This window comes from Fopius arisanus, unplaced genomic scaffold (assembly GCF_000806365.1).
Source record: "Fopius arisanus strain USDA-PBARC FA_bdor unplaced genomic scaffold, ASM80636v1 scaffold00145, whole genome shotgun sequence".
Taxonomy (NCBI): Eukaryota; Metazoa; Arthropoda; class Insecta; order Hymenoptera; family Braconidae; genus Fopius; species Fopius arisanus.
In genome coordinates, this window is record NW_011887884.1 from 51204 (window position 1) to 72621 (window position 21418).

The 21418-nt window shown below is 40.0% G+C and overlaps 1 protein-coding gene across 2 annotated transcripts in view; it reads left to right on the forward strand.

Annotated features, from left to right (window-relative positions):
* The first annotated feature begins 563 nt into the window (after positions 1–563).
* Positions 564–21418, forward strand: part of LOC105272149 (LIM/homeobox protein LMX-1.2) — a 168879-nt gene continuing 148024 nt past the window's right edge. For both annotated transcript variants that reach the window (XM_011314092.1, XM_011314093.1), the window contains exon 1: positions 564–924. In XM_011314092.1, the coding sequence (XP_011312394.1) occupies positions 819–924 (106 nt within the window). In that variant the 5' untranslated portion in view covers positions 564–818. The remainder of the gene's footprint in view (positions 925–21418) is intronic.

The window sequence follows — 21418 nt, forward strand, 5'->3', positions numbered from 1 at the left end:
TTCTTGCGTCGCAAATTCATCAATTCTTGATGCTTTAATATCTACAGATTGACCATTTTGATCCATTATTCGTATTATTTTGCAATTAAAATTCTCTAACATTCACGATTCAATAGATTCAGGAAAATTCAAGTAAGCGCTTGATTTCGGCACCAACACCTATTTTAATAGTGGAAAGAAGTTTAAACAGCTATGTTACGATGAAAACTAATAAGATTGAAGGAAAAATATATCACAACATCGAGACAATATGTGATAACCTAATCCAACTTCAGTCCGTTAAATATCATCCCCCAGCTTACTGATATCGATTTCCAGAACTGTCTGGTTAATGTGAGCAGTCGCAAGATCCGCCTTCCTTATTTTCCTCGGAAGGTGGAGCTCAAATCCACCAATAATGGCTCTCTGTTGCTCAGGGCTGGAAGAACAGAAGACACGCCCCTAACCATTTTGGTAAAAAGTAATGGAGGGGTGAGAAGAAATTTTCAGGTCACTACTCAGTATGAAGTGAGCGCACATCACATATGTTTCATCTTATACAAATATTATCATTTTAAGCATTATGATTATTACATTTTAGTTCTTATGTCCTCATTACCGTGATAGATTCAGGTGTTTTTTTACCGATTTTTAACGTGAAATTAAGTACTATCGACGTCTCTACGAATTCCTATAGTGGAAAGTGCGTCCTATTTCGTTCATTATCACCTATGCACAATTTTATTGTTTCTCAATATTGTGGAATGAACAGTTTATTAACTGTAGGATTTTTTTCGAGAATCTTTATTGTATTTTGGCTATTGTGACGATGGTATAACATGTTGGAGTTGCCACCGACGATTCTTCGGACAGAAAATTATTCACGGAAATCGGAGCATACACTTTCAGCGATGCCGTTTCGACAGTCTAGTAATTCAAATCTAGGTAAACCATCACTATTCCTTCTTTTTATGCATACTATTCAGATAATTTGCTTATACATACTGCTAACACTTGTGTTTCGTCGCACTGTGAAAATAAAATTATATTTGTCAAAAATTTATTCACTTGAGAGAAATATTGGTGTTGGGAATGCCATATTTCTTTAGCCGAGTCATCTCGAGACGATCCTGATTAGATTATTATCTTGATCATGATGAATATGCTCTGAAAATTATTAATTTGAAGATTTTCATTTGAAAAAATGACAATTTTTTTTTAGTTTACTAATTTTGGAGATAATTGTTAATTGATAATAAATAATAAAATTAGTAAATGATTAATACTTCTCATAAGTAAACGAATATCTGCCAGAAATATATTTTTTTCTTGCTGCGATTGTTGTTTGATTTAAAAGAATATATTATCTTATACTTATTCTCATTGAACAGCTCAGTGCGGTTTTTCGGAGTAATTCTTATTTCATTTTAAATCGGTATACGGAACATGTCATCAAATTTTAATTCAACTATGGATCAAAGTGGAGTATTGTTTCTATACGTACCAATAATAATTATAGACAAATAATCGCAACATTACTACTTTTGGTGTTTTGCATGGAATCTGCAGGATTGTTGATTTGGACGATATTTTACGGAAATCGAGGTTTATTTTAAACTCATATTACCGTTATTCGTGGTGGAGACAAGTCCCTATAGTGAAATTTATATATATTTTACCTTTATATTAGCAGAATATGAAAGAGTTTAGTATCAATATCATTAAATATTTCTGGCACGTCACTTCAAAACGTTTACTACTGATTGATTAATGAACTGGTAATCCTGTATAATTAAAGCAAAATGGTCTACTATGTACATATGTATTTGAGAGAGATGTAAACTATCTTCAACTGCTTAAATTCCAAAATGTCTGACCTTTCCGCAACTCGAGTAAATTCACACTTATCACTATCGCTATACATTGTATCATGAATGTGTTATATATTGATATACTGTAACTGCTCAACATCGCAATAATGTAAATAATAAATACTTTGATAATCCTTTTATGGAATTTTAATCAGTGAAATTGCAACAATCACATACATGAATATTTCAAAGCATATTATCTTTCTTAAACTACACGAAGAGAAATATTTAGTAACAATTACGAAACTTTCAGTTCGCTTACCAATTACATGACACGTCCGTATAATTTCCTACAACCAAATTTCGGTCCGGAATTACAGGAAAGACACGTCATTTTTATTGTATATTCCTCTCCGCGTAGAAGCACTGAGATGCCACGGATAATTGAACGCTTGAAGGACAATTATTCATATAAAAAAAATATTTTCCAGAAATTAGAATTTTTGTTTCTTCGTGCATCGACTAGACTAGTAAATCGTCAAGAAATCGCTTCCAACGGCGAAGTAGAAAAAAATATAACGTGCACATGGAGACAAAAATTGCATACAAATTGCGTGTCTGTTCCATAATCTACCAGTCAAAACAGTATTCAGTAAAAATTACAGGGCAGTCATGCACCTTTTCACTGAATGTTCAGGAAAAAGTACGGAAAGTTCAGTGAAAAAGTGCGTAACTGTTCCGTAATATTTACTGAATACTGTTTTGGCTCGCAGAGTACTAATTTTTATTCAATTCTTCATCGCATGTGGTGCTAATTTATTCAGAATGTAGCATAATTTTATAAAACATCTCACCGAAACTTTACTAACGTAATTATTGAATATTACTCAGCAGTATTTTAAAGATATAATAATCGCATTAATTATTCTTTGTTCAGGAGTGAACACATCGGAATCATTTAAATGTAAATAAGTTCATAATTAATTGAACTGGAACAGTTAAAAATTGGTTGACCAGAAAAATTTAAATGAAGGAAAATAAAATTTGAAGAAGTAATAATTCTGAAGAGTCCGTTTCCTCACTACAAAGTGTAATTAATTTGCCAATTACTTACTTGGCGTGATTGCAACTGTTATAATTACAATAAGGAGGCAAGATTCCTCCTTTGATTATCCACAATTTATTTGCAATCCTTAACTTTTATTTGTATTCTTATAAAGACTAAGACGATTATGTCGTGTGAGAAAGTATACTTTGAGAAAAAAATTGCTTGTGCTACAAATACTTTAATTGGCACAAGGAAATGTGTATGAATATTTGCATTTAAAATCTGTGGATTTTCTTGTAGTTTGTAAATCTAATTGGCAAAAGTAGTTAGTTTTTTCAGTCTACACTTCGGAGTACATGTATACATGGTACCTGTAACTTCCATAAACTGGTATTTTCTGAAAACATGACCGTCTAATTGCGAAAGGGTGGACATTCAAACTATGTACTTTTAACGACCAATCTCTCTTATATATATGGATACTAGCGCCGCCGCGGCCGTAAGCGGCCGCGACGTTCATGACATTCTCATCACATGTCAGATCAGGGGTCCCCTTCGGTTATCGAATGGAATGAAAAATTATCGATTATCCCCATGAGATCCGCCATGTTCGATTAGTGGCCCATCTCTTTTATATATAGGACCATAGCAGACTATCTCCTTTTCAAGTTTGGAGACCTGCGGTTTACTGCGCAGTCCAGGCGAGACGCCAAGTGTGCCAATCGATTTTTTAGTGTGGTTACTAGGGAATTTAGGGCTAAGATAGTTTCTTTCACTAAAGTCGTTACTAATTGTGTAATTTTTGAGCAATGGACATAACTCATTTTTGGTCCCAGATGTTATATTCTATGTCTAATAAAAGCATGTGGAAAAAAGGCAATTAGAAGTAAGGTTACCTTATCAAGAACAAGGTTATCAAGAACAAAATTAGGGACCAAAATTAGGAGCACAACTTTTTATTAGGCTTTATAGTCTTAAGACTATGTCACTTCTAATTATTCATCATGCCTTCCAATAATGTATAATTTTTCGATAATGGGTCATGGATGTGTGTATATGAAGCGTCACTCTATTTATCACAAAAACATATAGTATATTTTTCTGGAACATCGAAGCGAAAAAATGATAATATATAAATGGCTTCCACAACTTAGGAAGAGCGAAAAATTATAAAAATTGTCCGAATAAAAATGACTTTAGATAACTCTGAAGACCCAGATCAAGATTGAATCCGGTAGCACTGAGGTTTGCCTGAATCCTGATATGAATCCTCAATGAAAACAGATTCTTATCAGATCATCATTGCCTTAGACCAGGCATGGGCAAAGTCGGATCCTCGGGAGCTGAGGCCATAAAACCCTATTAGACCCATTATTGGAAATACAATACCCCAATTGCGTGGAGCCCAGCGTAGTCAGGGTGGGAGTTGCAGCGTGTACGAAGTGGGGCGCAGTTAGACAGAGAGAGCACCGCGCGCTTTCCTTTCAAATTTAAAAAACCTTACCGCCTAAAAATTGAAACAAATTTTCATCAATTCAACGGGGTAAATCCTCAGTTGTATCGGGGGTAATGGTTCAAACATCATGGTGCCAGAAATTGATTATTTCTTGGTTACCTTAATATTGAATAATTATTTTAGTAAAAATTGGAAAAAAATGATATGTCAGTTCTTTACAATTCAATCAAAATCCATTCTATTGAAACTGTATTAGATTTCTATGAAACCTATACAAGTTTGTGATTGTAAAAAACTGTTGAAAAGATTTTTTAATTTTTGTTAATACAAGATTTCTTGCAATATGAATATTGAAAGAATAAATAGATTCATACCAAAAATGGAGTTAAAAGTTTTTTTTATAGAAATGTCCAGCAGAAAGGTCTGGGTTTGAAACGAATGGAATTTTTCCTTACATTTTAATGTATTTTTCTTATTTTTTGCCGATATATGAGCCAAAGAAGACAACTCTAAATGATTTTACCATGAAAGTTCTGCAAGGAAATTTCTCTCAAATAATTTGTATGAACAGATTCTTTTAACTCCATTTTTGGTATGAATCTATTTATTCTTTCAATATTCATATTGGAACAAATCTTGTATTAACCAAATTTTGTATTAACCAAAATTAAAAAATCTTTTCAACAGCTTTTTTCAACTAATTTGCTGCTGAAATATTCAATTCAGAGTAATTTATTCAACGGAATTTTATGCGGAAAATGATAGAGGGAAAATTGATTAATTGATATTTTTTAACAATGCAAAATGCAGCAAGAAAAATATTCGTATTTTTCGTTCAAAAATTCAGATTTGTTGTTGACTGACGTAACGATTCCCCCACTCTGACCCAAGCATCGTGGTCTCGCCCTTCCAACTACCTGCATGGTACAATAGGACCCCTTATTTTATAGTCATTGGCCTAATTGAGGTTGGGAGCTAGGTGAGCCGATTGAGCGCACTTTGACCATGCCTGCCTTAGACTGATTAAGTTTTCCTAATGAGAGATTGATCAAATTTTCAAATTTCAGGAATACTGAACTCTAGATTCGTCACCATTCCAGTGAACGCTGCAGAGCGTTATTTTAATTGAATTACCATTCATTGGTTCATCGAAAATAGTATATTTTCGAGCTGTGGAGATGGATTTTTTTTACTGGCGGGGGGTTGGCGTTCGAGCTGAAGGCGAGAACTGGCCAAACACACAAGTAGAAAAAACCCCATCCCAAAAATCTGGACAATGTTTCCCGTAGTGATTCTCAAGTTTTAGAGCCTGGGAAGCAGGCAGTACGAGAAATGAACATTGACGTTGTGCAATGAACGGAGCTAATAAATTATAGTATCAGGAAAAAATTCTTCTTGAAATTCTCGAAAAAAGGAATTATTTCTAACAGAAGAATCATGTTTTCCCATAATAAAATACAGTGGCTGTTGACGTGACGTGACGTGACGTTGCGGGAAGTTCACTAAACGCATTTGCGCAGTATCCTATGTAAAAGGGAAATGGCCATTTATATTGAATGGAATCGAAGCTCTCGAACGTTAAGGCCTACAATCTGTTACCCCCATTCTTCACTGTTCATTCATTGCTCACGATTTATACTCATTTCTACTCGTACATCATCTTTCATTGCCGCGCATGTACTGCACTATGCATAACATTTTTTTTTCATTGGTACGTGTATACTGCTCGTGCAGCATATACATAGCGTTATCTATCAGAATTTTCAAGACACGATTTAAAAAAATGTATAATGCCTGAAAAATACAGAGTCTGACTGACTTATCTGTAATAATAACCATCAAATTTCATATGAATATGTTGGGCTTCAACATTCTAAACTGTTTCTTTAAAAGTCCAGGAGTAATTTCTTAACCGTATTATCTTACAGATTAATAATCTGTGGCAGAAGACACATTGTCATGCACGCCCAAGTGCACATTCGTAGTCTCGTAGGATAAATACCCCGCAGACATGGCCAAAGTCGTTGGGACTTGTATTGTGAGCAAACTATGGTTAAGATGGAGTCAGATCAGATTCTCATACTTAAATGGATTCAGATTGAGGTCAAGAGGGCTGTCTGATCTTAAACTGATTAACTTATAAATTAAATCCTGACAGGAAACTGATCAAAATTCAATCCAATTCCTCAGAACAGAAATAGTCGATGTAAATCCAAAGCGGTTTTTTATCTGATGAGGATAATCATAGTTACATAAATCAGGAAAAATCAAAAAGTATGTGGGTAAATGTCTTGAACAGCCCCGCCTCAGCGATTTTCCTAATTTCGCCTTGAATCGATGGTATTTCACCCTCTGGTTCTGAATCCGCAAACCGTTTTTTGTGGAAACAAATAGTTTCCTCCATATGGCGCAATGTATATACTGAAAAATAAGCTTATGGCGATCATATAATTGTAGTATCATACTTTCACCTAATCATCTCAAACAGAAAATCATACACTAAGCTATCTTGCTTGAGCTATTATGTATTCATTAGTTTTATAATAATTGCAATGACTCGGCTCCGTTTATCAAATGGATAACATTTCAGGTATATAATTTCTTTCTAAAATATATGAAGTCAACAAATAATCCAATGCATATAGTACGAAAAACCGGATACATATGGAGATGAAAAATCGGATAAAAATTAGTATGCTGCCTTACAATCTCAATGCAGACTGCAGGCCTAATGAAATTAGTACACTTCTGGGTGGCTGGCATGAAGTTTGTTACTCGTGCGAAGTGTGCATAAGAAATCCTGATGTAAGAATGAGAAAGCAAATCGATCTCGCAATTTCCCGATATTCTCGAAATATATCGAATGATCGTAAGAGTAAGATCCGTAAGGTGAAACCGATCCGTCACCATGACGTCGTGGCTAAATGTCAAACATTTCGAATAAATACGCGTTGGGAGCACGGTCTCGTACATTAAAAAATGAAAAAAAAAAGGAACTTTAGAGAAATAATGAACAACTTTATGAAAAGCTGGCGCCAAGTCGGCGTTAATTTGAACGCCTCCAAGATAGAAAAATTGAACCATATCTGAATGGTTGAAACCACACAGTAAGCGAACTGATTATACCTTTTTTTTCTCGTATACCCTTTCGGGTCTTTACAATTTGTTCCCTTCCCACCCCCCAAACCCCCGTACCGCATTTGCCGAAAGGAGGGAAAAACCTCATTCGAGGGGAAAAACCTGCCCTGGTACAGTCGTCCTTTTGACAGGACTACCGTTCGACAGTGAAACTGTGAGATTAGAGCGCTATAAATTTTGACCGCCGGTGCCCGGGATCGAACCAGGATCATTGGCATGCTAGTCTAGCACTCTAACCGCACGGCCACTACCGTCGGTCGCGAACGGTCGTTTATGCTGACAACACCAATTGGGACAATTTTCCGCATCGAAGTCGATTATTTCTTAATAAACTTTTTTTTGACATTCCGGTGAGACAGTGTTTTATGCCTGTGTCGCTTTCCTTCGCATTCGCGAAACTCTGCCTGCCGCCGTTATAACAAAAATAGTGGTCGTCATACGGCGAAAAAAATTTCCGACGAATATGATTGCTGCAAAACTCATATTCAGTAGAAAAGTTTTTTTCGGCTTAATAACCAAATGTAGTATTTCAAACCCCGTCTATAGGTAATTGATTGGGAAAAAAATGAACTTGGCGCACCAGGCTATTTAATAACGAATATACCTCGTCGGAAGTGAATGATTGACCAAACCACAGTTCGCCCGCAGAAAATTATTAACATTTGATTCGTTTTATTATATCACAATTGAATTTCGTATCCCTAACGTATATTTAACCTATTGCGGAGAGTCGGTACCTGTCAGTGCGATGGTTCGTTCGTAAGTGACGCATGGTGGTGCGCTAACATTATTGGATAATGGCAAAGAGTGAGGGACGAAGATGGTCTATGCGTAGCTTAAGATGAGACGTAGAGATGATATGATAATTTCGACCTTGTTCGGTTGCCTCGTCTCCAAGGCTGACCCTGAAGCGCTGGTGGAGGTTCCACTGCGGTGCGCAAGTATCACCTGTCCGCGACAGTAATCCCTGCAGGTCGCGGTCCACAGCCAGGATGGCCGCATGGCTCCTTTCCGTATGCCCAGAAGCCGCAACCTCGCAGTTGAGACTGGCGCCACGCCCTTTATGTTGAGGTGGGGTGGCTGAAGGAAAAGCAGGACCTCTAGTCTTGAGCTGCGAGTCTGCCTATTTTATTTGATGCCTTGCCCGGCCTTGTTCATGCCGGTCCACCAAACAACAGTAGCGACGTCAGCGGAAACCATTACGGCTATGTAGACTCACTTTTCTACCTTTGGCCTTAGCATCCACGTATCCCCAAACATTCTCCTGCAAGCCCAGTAGGTTGTGATGGCCTTATTTGCCGGCATGGTAATGTGTTTCCTCAGGCTGAACCTTCTGTCGATCGAAACTCCTCAGGCTGAAACTCCCAAGTCCTTCACCTCTTCAGAGAAGCTCAGTTCTGTGCATAAATAGAGAGGGGCCTTACGCGACTCCTCCTCTTGTGGGTAACATGCACCATCTCCGTCTTGACTCGGATGACGCTGAGACCATGGGAGATGCACCACTGTTGCATGTAGTCTAATGCCTTTTGCCTCTCCAGTGATTCCTCATGGTCCACCCTCCAGTTTACGCTGCGGTCCACCAGCCTGCGATGACACAAGGTAATGTCAATGACGCACTAGCACCTGGAAGTTACTTAAAATTTGTGGCTTTATCCTCTGTTTAGAATTTCCAGATCCACGTCCGGTAGGTATTCCAACAGGGCTGTTCCCCCAGTTGTTTCTCGTGCTGCTTCCGTCCTTCGTAGGTGGTAGCCCTGTAGGGTCATGTAGGAAATAAGCCAGATAGAAGCCGGTGTCCTTAGCAGGTCCCCCTCCATGTAATTTCAGCACGACTACTACCAAGTTCCTGTGACAGACGTTTGCGATCCTTCTCGGCTTGCATGCCTTATCAACAGCCATACAGCCTCTGGGTTCCTGGTTGCCCCTGAGCGAAGAAAAACTCTTCCTTATTTCAATCGAAACCCCTTACAGAGCCCCTATAGCACCAGGGCTCTTAAATTAGACCTATATATGTGTGCTCTATACCAAGGCTACTACAGCCCTGCTAAGTCGCAGACTTGCAGTACTGCAAGTGAATTTGAGAGCATCGGACACGCGGTGAAGTTACACCGCACATCCGCAGGTTGTCTTCCGACGCGTTTGCGCGCACAAGCCATCGGAGCGCCTTTATGTAAGGTTCCCCTCTGACTTGTCTGAGGTGGCCTTCACGCCGTCACCGCCTTGGCTCCGCACAGAAGCGCCCACGGGAGAGTCCCTTGGGACTCACGCCCTGACCTCATCGAGCGACCCCTGACCAGTCCAGGCCTCCTCCTTCCGTTTGATTTCAATTGTCAAACGGTAATTCGCAAACGTTGAATTATTTGTTTAATTATTTTATAATCGAAATTACCAATTGTTGAAGAATTGAAAAATTTCATATTAACAATTTTAATTTGAGTGTAATCTTTAAACTACAGGTTTCATATTTATAAAACAGCCCACCTGAACAGTGCTAGGAAAAAGTAACGCTGGTGATGTCAAAATGTGATGAAACTCATGAAAAAGTGAATTTTTGGTGCTGATTTTTGTCCTGATTTTTTAACCTGGAAAACTTGAGACGTTCCGTTATTTGCACCGAACCTATGGGGAAATATCCGATAATTTCGAAACTCTCGTGGTATTATAAGTGATAATTCCTTGATTATTTGTTCCCTTACCCTACACGTAGAGAAAGATGCAATGAAAATTCTGTGCCCGTTTCGTAATATGTCAGTATTCAATAAAAATAGCGAAACCGTTACGCACTTTTTTACTGAACTTTCCGTATTTTTACCATTGAGATCAAGTGGAAAAATCATTCATCATGTTCTGAATGGAAGCAATTTCACGACCGCACACATATGAAATTTGCTGGCCTATTATCATTGATGAAAAGTAAAATTATAAAAATGAAATTGACACCTCTGAAAAAAAGAAGGAGATCAGATGATCTGTCTCTGCTACAACTGTAATTGATTTTGCTAATTGGTTTCGTGGGTGCGGAGGTAGAATGGCTTTTCTTCGATTACCAATGTAATTGATGGAAGGAAAAAAAATAGCAATAACGCATTGGGTAGTTGTCACATGACTTCTCCAGATAGTAATAACTGATTATAGTATTACGAGGTGGTAATAACAGTTAGTAATAACAGTTAGTAATAACTCTTGTGTCAATTGCCAGGTAAATTATTGTACTGTCATGCGAATCAGTGAGAGCTTTACAGAATTAGTCTCACCATTTAGTCTCATCAATGGAATAGTTTATATAGGATATCATCTTGAAAAGGTTAATGAGACCTAGGAATCAATATATGATCCATTCACATCAATCAAATTAAAAACTTCCATGCATATAATTACTATCACATAGTAATTATTACTATAACATAGTACTTATTACTATAACATAGTAATACTTACTGGGCGTGAATATTATATTATAATTATATACCTCTACCGGTACTATCATTACTCCGTGTAGTAAAACTCCTAGCGTGTCAAATAAAAGACCGCATGTTTTATGTCAAAATGACTTAATTCCTCGTAAATTTTACGGGGCCATGTCAGAATTTTCATGAATCACAGAATTGGGATTGGCAGTGTCTATTCACGCGCTGCATGGTAAATTTGACCTTACATTCACGGTAAATTTTACCATGGATTTAAGGACCGGTTGGATTATCTGGAAAAGATAATTTACTCCAAAATTGAGATTCCTAATTACTCCGCCAATTACTTCTTTTTCCCCATAATTGTTAGCTAGCAACTAGTTAGTTAGTTAGTTGACAACCGCTAGAACGCTAGCTAACATTTATCGGAAAAAAGAATTAATTGGCGGAGTAATTAGGAATCCCAATTTTGGAGTAAATTATCTTTCCGAGATACTCCATCCGGCCCTTAAGGTAAAATTTGCTGTGGATATAGGGTAGATGATGTGACGAGGCAGAATTTTACCGTGGATCTTACTGATTTCCGCTGTAGATATAAGGTAAGTGGACGGAAGAATTTAATAGATAAGCCTAGCTCATTATTTTCAAATTACTGTATTTTTATTGAATTCTATTCAGTTTCTTATATTTTTAAAGCTTCACCTTTAAAAATCATTAATAAAACTTTACTTACAATTTTTTTTTTAATGATACGAAAAAATGTCCGGGCCTCCCTGGCGGATCATTCGAGATCTACTCGATAGGCCCTCGATAGAGTGAATCGAGTTGTGCACTGAGTTGATCCACCCTATCGAGTGGTCCTCGAGGGCTTAAATGTTGTGACGTTTACGTTAAGCAAGTCGGCTGGGAAGTCTTTTTTTTTGGTTTTCCCGGAGTGGTAATAAAACTTAAACGTGACTTCCCCCTGATGATTGTCGATGCTCGTGAATTGATGCCAGCTACTGCAGATTGTTCTTCAGAATCTGTTTCCAGATAAGTAACTTCTTGCAATGAAAATAATATTGGAACTAATGGGGATTATATTAAAAAAATGGTAGTTCTTTTCGCCCGAAATATGCGCTGTGTCTGCTGAGAATACTCTTTTGTCCACCGTATATTACAAAGGTGTTTTTCAAACAAAGGTAAACCATAGAAATTTCTTGCAGCGAATATATGTCTGCAGGGAACTCAAGGAGTCGAGGGGCCACAATAATATGAATTTGAGGTCACTTTCAATATTTCACTGTGACTCTTTATAATAATTTAAAAACACCATGAGAGTACCAAGTTTTGAGATCACTTGTTTCAATTTGTTATTGAGAGATTCGACTCTATCGTTAGTTCGGTTTCTCAGATTTCCTGCTTCATGTTAAATATAGTCCATTTTTCACGAATCGGGTGTCAGTTTTTATTAAAATAGTTTTTTACTGGTTGTGAAACAGACTCTATAAGTTCGTTGCCGGACTTATTGTACTTATCTCCGCAAGCACTGTAGGTAAGCTTTTGTAGGAAGGTAGCAACTATGTTTTTTTCTTCTGCTGCTAAATTTAAATTACTTGCCCCCTTGGCGAACTGGAAGGCTTTCATCGTATGGAAGAGGCAGATATAGATTAGTGAACTTTTTCTTGTTTCTGGATTGTAAAGAGTTTTCCTCAAACTTGGACGTCCCACGCGATCTTTGTCACTCATAAAACATTTGATTTTAGAGCAAGTATCAAGATTATTCTTTTAAAATGTTTCAAAAATCAATCCGTAGTTCGAGCATCTTCAGCGGCTAGCAATCCTACTGCTACAATTTCGCTGGCACCATTCGAATCTTCAACTAACATCAGCATGACAGTCAAGTCACTGTCAAGCAACGAATACGTTCCATCAATGGCAACACTTTCAGGCCACGCAACGAATGATGCTCTCATGTCGGGCGTCGTGAAATATAAAGCTCGAAATTTTGTTTTGTTCTCGAGAAGAGTGTAACGAACTCAAACGTTTAGAAAATTCCTTTCCCCCATGTTAATCCTGTGTTGCCGGTTGCTCAGTGTCCAGGGCATAAATTATTAAGAATTAGAACATAAGAGTATCCAATTTTCTCTCCAAAATCTCTTGTCTCTAAGTTTTCCGAAATTTCCAAGTCTATTTTTCTTCGCGATCCCTCAGTTTCCCAGAATTTCTCGAGTCCTCCGTTTTCTTATGTTTGTCTTGCTCCCTGGTGTGCAGTATCTCCCTGGGTTCCACGCTGGGCTTCCTCTACTTCTCGTGGGTGGATCAGTCGCGGTCCAATCAACGTCCAGTCCCTAATTTCTTACCTTTGCCTTGTCGCTAAACCTTCTATCCTGGATCCGATCACCGACAGAGACCCCAAAATTATAACCTTTCTAGTTTCAAGCCCCTTCCTATCCAATTCTTCAATATTTTTCTTTTCTCAATTTTCTCGTTTCCGGAGGAACTACTTATTCACGAGATTCTGAGCGCGTCTGATTCTACTCGCTTTTCCTGAAATTTCTCACTTCGCAAAAACGTCTTGTTTTCTCATCTAATAATTTTTTTCTAATAATTATTCATCTCGACTTGTCGACTTATTTTCTCAATCATTTAATTTCATGAAAACAAATGTCTCAGTAGATAGTGACAATTAATGATTTGTAACACTTTTCCCCGACCTCGTCCCGGAGGTCGATGATAGTTATTACCTTCACCCCTCCCCATGCTCGCATGTCAAATATCCAATCAAGTTAATGTGGGCGCCAGCCAACTTTTTAAGCGCCAAAAGCTAACGAAAACCGTAAGAACCGGAACGAGGGTGAGGGAGGGGGGTGCCCTGTCTCATCCGAGGTCCGTAAACCTGCCAAATCCCGAGAAGTATCCTAAATCCGAAAACAAGAACACGAAGGGACAGGACGAGGACGAGGGGGGTTGGAACTCGTCCTCGCGACAACAGAAAATGCTAAATCCGTAAAACCAAAACCGTGAACCACACCAGCCGGGGTGTGACCGTAAAACTACTCGCGAGAGGCTAAAGCCAATGACGAAGGGCACGGAAGCGGGAAGGCCTGGGGTCGCTGAGGATGCTAGATCGTGGAGAGAGGGCCGGGGTCCACAGATCCGCGAGTCCAATAACCGAACCATAAAATAAAGAGAGTAGCGAGACTAGGCTCGGGACACCGAGAGCATACTTGCGGGAATCCGAGGCGCGGAGGGCGACCTATAGAACTCCCTCGCCGAGAGCGCGACCGAAGATAACGGAGTGCCGGTAGGCCGAGAATGTGGGGATTAACTCACCCCATTTGCACACTATCGAGAGCGTGACGGACCTACTAGGGTAGCCCCAAATATAGAGGACTTACCCAGGGAGAGGATGGCTCTCACTCAGAGAGTGTTACCAGGGAGAGGATAACCCTCGCCTAGGGAACGACGAAGACCAATACAGGGCATTGGGAGCTTCTTAAGGGCTCGGAAGGTAGCTGCCAGTGGTCCGTACTGGAAGCCAGCCGAAGCGGCTCTCCCGAGTGAGTGGGCAGTGTCGGCAGTAGTGCCGATGCCCCCCCACTCACGACTATGTCTGGGTGAACTGCCGTGTGCCGGGACCTGCTGCCCTCGCCGCGGGGAGGATATCCCTGGAATTAGCCTCTCCTGGAGCGTGCCGAATTCGAACGGCGCCACTGACCCCTTCAACAACGCCTTCGAAGGATCAGCCGCTCGAATACCCACCCCATCTGACATGAAGCGCTCATACGCCAGTAGTATCGTAGGGGAGCTGGGAATGTTTCCACGTGTCCGCCCTGTGCTGTTGCCTGTCCTTTGACCTCCCAACGCCGTAACCACTCGGCCCCCAGTCCCCACACCCCTCGTCGGTTCGAGTAATTCCCGGGGAGAGTCGAGATGACAGAATTTTGGAGCACTTAACCCAAAATGTAGTTTAATGTGCGAGATTTCCAAAAATCCCGTTACAAATTGTCAGCTGATCGCCCATCATAGAGATTATTGTTCCCTCATTTTCTTTATTATCCAATCAACAATTATCAAACTCGTCAATTCATCAAACATTTTATAAACGAAGTACATTGTAAACATTGTTAAGGCCCGGGTGGAGGGATTTTTGCCCGATATCTCCCTAGCAAATTCCCTAACTAAATGTCAGCCCCTGTAGACCGTCAAAAAATATAATGGTAGGGTCAATCGACAGATAATTATTTTTGTCAGGCCGGTAATTAGGTCTCAGGGGTGGGAAATTGAAGAATGAACGTGTAAATTACGTTCAAAGAAACGCCCTAGATTTCACCAAGATGAATTCTCCAATGATCGTTTGGGGAAAAATATGGCGGCTCAATCACTGCAGAATAAAAACACTCCCCACAATTTACACAATACCCTACACAATTTAATGATACCACAAATATGTGTTCCTTTCCATGCCTGAAAATAACCATTTAATTATTATTAATTCAATTCAAATTTCTGAGCCAAATCAATTCTTCTATTCAAATCTCCATTCTCTCTGGACACTCTGTTTTACCGACCGTCAATATATTCTGCCTTACCGGCCGTTTTTTTCATCGACTAATCAAATTATCGAATTATCTTATTGATCTGTACTATCATTCAACCATTATTCTCAATTATTCTTCATTCTACAATTGAATTTAATCTGGGGTATTCCAATCTAGTTTCCGGCGGTATGATCGGACCCTGTGATACGGATTATAGGTGTCGTCATAATTCTCTTCTAATTTTCAACTAATTCTCAACAAAAAATAGATTATTCAGTAAGAAAAGGAACATCATTTTGTTCTTCAAAGTGAGAGAGAGAGAGAGTTCCCACCCCAAGACCGGTTTTCCCTCGCGATCGCGACCTCCCCCTACTACTCCGTGATTCTAATGACAGATCTCTAGGATCCGTCTACAATTGATTCTAAGGATGGACTTCTAGGGTCCGTCTGCAAAAAGCGTGAAGCTATCAACAATCGTCTAGGGTTTGGCTGTAATACCAACGTCGTATAGGGAAACCGGTTAGCTTCTCTGGCGATTTGAGAACCATGCTATTGTATATGCTGGATGTATGTGGGTGTGATTTTGAGGGGATAATAAGGCCAGTAATGATAAATATATGATAATCAAATTGATAATAGGGTAAAAGGTGACCTATTTGTCGTAATTGACATTCATTAATCGCTTATTTTTTATTAATTAGGAAAATTAGATTTTGATGAGATAAGTGGTAGGGAAGGCCCGTTCGAGAAATGCCGCTAGATGGCAGCCGAGTTGAATTACCGACTCGGTCGGGTGTAGTGATGTCCTAGGAAATTTTTTCCGGCGGGTATATCAAAAACATTTGATGTTCAAATTTGAAATTAAAAAAACCGTGGTGATAATTTTAATCATTTAATGAATTTCATTTTTATGTTGAGAACTTTCAATTCGAAATTCTACCTTTGCAATTTGAAATTGAAACAATATTGATTCTACATTTGGATTTGCAAACTTAAAAATTGTCAATTACCAATTAAAAATTTGAACTTGACAAATTCGAATGTTGAATGTCGAATGGCGAATTAAAAATTGTGAATTTCAAGTTTTTTAAAGTCAAATGATAACTGAAAAACAAGGGGTTTTCTCATTTTCAGAGCATTTTCAGAGCAAAAAAATTATTTTTTCATTTTTTGAGCGGCGTAGCTGTCGGGAGGGATGTTATGGCAAATGATAGTTCCAAGAAATTGATTATTCCCATTTGGGAAGCAGCGTGTAAGGGGAGAGGGTTAGTTTTTCGTATTTTTGAAGCAGGGCGGCAGGGAGGGGGAAGCTAAAGTAAGACGATCAATCGAAAAACATGGGTTTTTCCTATTTTTAGATTATCCTGCGAGGAAGGGGTGGTGGGTATGAAATGACAATTGTGAAAAAAATAATTTTTCTTATTTGTGGAGCAGCGGGGAGGAGAGGTCGAAATAAAAGTCAAACAATCATTGAAAAAACAGTTTTTTTTTTCATTTTTTAAGTAACCCGGAGGGTAGCGGAGGTCAAAGTCAAACGATAATTATGAATAATTTGGTTTTTGTCATCTTTGAAGCGGCCTGTCGAGTGGGAGGAGGAGGAAATCAACTGATAATGCGTAGAAATTGATTTTTCTCATTTTTGGTGCGGCGCTGGAAGGAGAGGGAGGTGAAAGTCAAACCATCCTTTTAAAAAAATGGTTTTTCTCATTTGTGGAGCAACACGGAGAGGGGGAGTTTAATGTGAAATTATGACTCCAAGAAGTTGATTTTCCTCGTTTTTGGAGCAGCACGGAGTGCTAGGGTAAAGTTAAATGATAATTTTGAGAAAAGTTACTATTTTTATTGTGGGAGATGCGTAGGGAGGTCAAGGTGAAACCATAATTATAAATAATTTGGTTTTTGTCATTCTTGGTGCTGCGTGGTGAGGGGGTGCGGCGTGGGGCGGAATCAACTGATCCCAGGAGGGACTTTCCCCAGGAGCTATACGCCATGTACAAACCTTCCTGGTGATCAAGGAAAGCCATGGAAAACTTTGACCGGCACGGCATAGATCAACCAAGCTTCATCGAGGAATAATATTTCTCGATGCTTCGTGGTGTCTATTAAAATTCCAATGCCCTACGCCGAGCGATTTAACCAATTTGGCGACCGCCGTCGCTGACTTTATTATCATTATTTTTTTTCCGCATCATTTTGAAGTGGTGTTATGGGTGGGAGGATATTCGAAAAAAAGAGGTAATAACAAAAGTAATGATAATAATATGAATAATTGTTGATCCGGTTTTGTACTAGTATGGCAGACCAGTGGCGATGCCTGAGCCAAACGATGGTATAAATAATAGATTGACTTATTGACTTATTTAACTATAGACGGTCCTCGAGAGGAGGAGTGCACAAACAGCCTTGCGGCCATTTTGTGCTCTGCCTGGGGCAGCCGTCTAGTCGAGAGGTGTCATCATCTGTGCCCCAGGTGCGAACTCGTAGAGTCCCTTGAAGCAGTCCCTGTCGACGTAAAGATCTTTAAGGCAGGTGGTCTCAAAGATATCCAAACGGAGTTCCTCCTAGACCACTGCATTTTGTACTAAGATGATGGGGGTCCTCCTCCACCAAACCACATCTTGGGCATAGAGGGTCATCTCCCTTGCCGATTCTCACCAGGTAGGCAGCTAACGGCCAGTGTCCCGTGATGAGCCCTAGAAGGGCTCGCAGCTTTACCCTGCTCAGGGACACGAGTTCGTCAGCCAGTTTCCTGGAGGGTTCCCGGAGAAGGGATCTGGTATGTCTGGCGCCCATCATTGAGCTCCATCTCTCCACCACTCCCCTGTCCGCGCGCCTTTGGATTATTTCCTTTGTGGAGTCTGAATGAACGCTAACGTGGTCTTCATCCACCGACGCCATTGTCTGACATCCCTGTTTGACCAGCATATCGGCTTTTTCATTGCCAAGTATGCCGGCGTGGCCTGGTATCCAGGACACCTTTAATTTGTTGCAGGTTGCAACCTTATCCATCAACTCTATGCAGTCGTTTACGAACCAGGAGCCACTCTCGTGTTTAAGTAGGGCCCCTAGTGCCCGCCTGCTATCCGAGTAGATGTGTATTACCTTGCCCTTGTCCTGCCTGGCCAGTATGATTCTGGCGCAGGCTCTCAAGGCAGCTAATTCTGTTTGAAGCGGGGTGGCATGTGGGTCCAGTCCAAGGGCCTTCTTCAACGGAGGGTTGATTGGACCACACTCCTGCTCCCGCTCGGCCGCACCTCTTAGAGCCGTCCGTGTACCAGACCAGCCCGTGAGGTGGCGACCATTTAGAGTCCACCCAGGCCTGTGTTTCCGCAGTGCCTAGGTTGACCTTGAACCTCTTGTGAGGGTGCCATTCAGTTCTACATGTGTCTCCCCCTTTGGACAGCGAGCCAAGGAGTACCCTGTCCTCCGTAAGGAGCATAGCATGTCCTTCTTGGCTTCCCTCCAGGTGCCAGTTAGTTTCAGCCTGGCTGCTGTTGACAGCGCCACATCTCTTATGATGAGGTGTGGCGGCTGCATGAAGAGTAGCGCTTCCAATGCCGAGGCTGGAGTCGTTCTGAGCGCCCCCGTAATTCCCAGCAGAGCAAGCCTCCCCAGTCTATCCACCGTTTTCCTGTGGCAGGCCTTGTTCATGGCCGGCCACCAGGCAACAGCTGCATAGGTTAGTTGTGGGAGCATGATGGCTGTATAGATCAGGGCCCGGCAACCTTCAGGTAGTCGGGAGCCAGCCTATTACTACGGTCGGGATAATCCTCTCATAATGGGTACCCAATTAGCCAACAATTGTGAGCGAATAAGTCCCAGCAGTGACGATATTGCAGCCAGCCACGTAGAGTGGCGTGCCAGTCGCATAAAAATGGCTGACCCGCTTGAATTGGCGGAAATTTTCATACCAACAATCGTATGAATGCCAGATTCGTGGAGAATCTCCCATTAATGCGATGCTGTTATGAATTGTCAAATTCAATATAAGGAAAAACATCTATCGACAAATAAAATACACAATAAAAACTGTCTAATCATAAAACTCTAATGCGATCGTTGAACTTGCATGGACTCTACAATTTTTTTGAAATGAGGTTTGTTATTACTGAGACTCACAAGCATAGCTTCTCTGAGGTTCTCATCGCCTAATGCCGACCTACCGGAGGTTTTAATTCGATTCATATGTGAAAACCCCGATTCACGAAGATAAGTTGTTCCGAAAACAACACGCGTTCGTTTGTACGCTTCCGTGAGGTGTGGAAAATCATTATTGTCGATAATTATCTTCCACAATTCATCCGAACTGCACGAAGGTAAATCAAAAGTAATGAATTTTTCCATTTCAGCTGAAAGCAGAACCCCGTTAACGCAAGTAAAATTAACAATTGTGCTTTCTAAACGTTCAAGATCGTACATACACGCTTTAGGAGCCTGGAAAAACTGGCACAAGTATTGCAAGTCGTCCATATCAGGGAACCGTTTATTTAACTCTTCATATAATTGCTGCGTCATTTCTGCGAAAGGCTGGCCATTAAACGATGTGTTGCCGGATCTTTTTACTATTGATTCTGACGCGGTGAACATAGACGGAACTATATTTTTATTAAAATTGCCCTGAATTCTTTTGATTAACGTTCTTAATGCTGTTACTGCCTGCACGCGATCCCACAAAAATTTCCCATTGCCCTGCATTCGGAGATTAATACTATTAACAAGTTTAGTCAAATTAACAAGATAAGCTAATTGTGTGAGCCACTCGAAATCGTTCAATTCTTCATACTCGCGATCGAATTCTTCTTTAACAAAACTAATAATTCCCGGTAAATACTCAAAAAATCGTTCAAGCATCACTCCTTTACTCAACCACCTAACTTCGGTATAATAAACTAAATTTCGCGCATCTAATTCATTTACTTTTTTAAATTCTTCATAAAGTCGCTTGGCCAGCGGTTTCGCCAGAATTAAGTTCACAATTTTAACCACTACATTCAAAACATCGTCGATAGAAATTTTTTTCATGCAGAGAGCTAATCTATGTAACATGCAATGAATTGATTTAAACAGTGGGAAATCTGGGTCATTACCGCATCGAGTGAGAAAACCTTTCAATTTTCCGGTCATATTTGCAGCCCCGTCGGTTGCAATCGAAACTAATTTTGGTAACGGTAATTTCGCCAGAATGAGTGCATCTTTGAACGCTTTGTAAATTGCTTCTCCCGACGCGTGTTTTTTAATCGGAAAAAGTGTCAGCATTTCTTCTACAATAGACATATCCGGTAACGAAAAACGAACAAAAACTATTACTTGCGCACCGGCGGTATCTGTTGACTCATCTAATTGCAACGAAAAATGATGACACTGAGTAATGTCATCAAGCAATTGCTCACGAAGATTGGAACCGATAGATTCTACCCTGCGTGCGATTGTTCGCGACGATAGAGAAACTTCGCGGACAAACTTATTAACGCGATCTTCAATTTCTGTTTCTCCAAATAAAATATTAAAAACGTCTGTTAAAATTTCTTTAAAATCTTCCCGTCGGAAAATGATCTTTTCTGTTTGATCAAACGATATGCGGTGAGAACCGAGATGTGTGCAGTCGTCGTTGCATCATCATTTATTAATGGTTTTTTCGGTGGAACGGTGATTTGACACTGACTTTTTAATGACGTGATTTTATTTTTACGGGACTGTGTATGAAGCGGAAATTTCGCGTCGAAATCTGGATGGATTAATTTAAAACGTCTACTAATATTGAAGCTTTTCAGGTTGCCGAAGTGGTGGGCGTACAATAAACAAATAATCGCGTCGCCGATTTTACTACACGTATATAAATATTCCCACTCGATTTGATATTTGTCCGACCGCGTGTCTTGTGCTGGAGACTCGAGATTGGCAAAAGTGTATGACGTGCAATCATGATTATTTTTCGGTATTTCATCAAAACCCGTGCCCGCGGTGGCTTTCAAAGACCTGATCTCATTCTGGCGCGCTAATGAATGTAATGGAAAGTTTTCGTCATACCCGGCGTGTTGTCCGAAATAGTGCCTTTG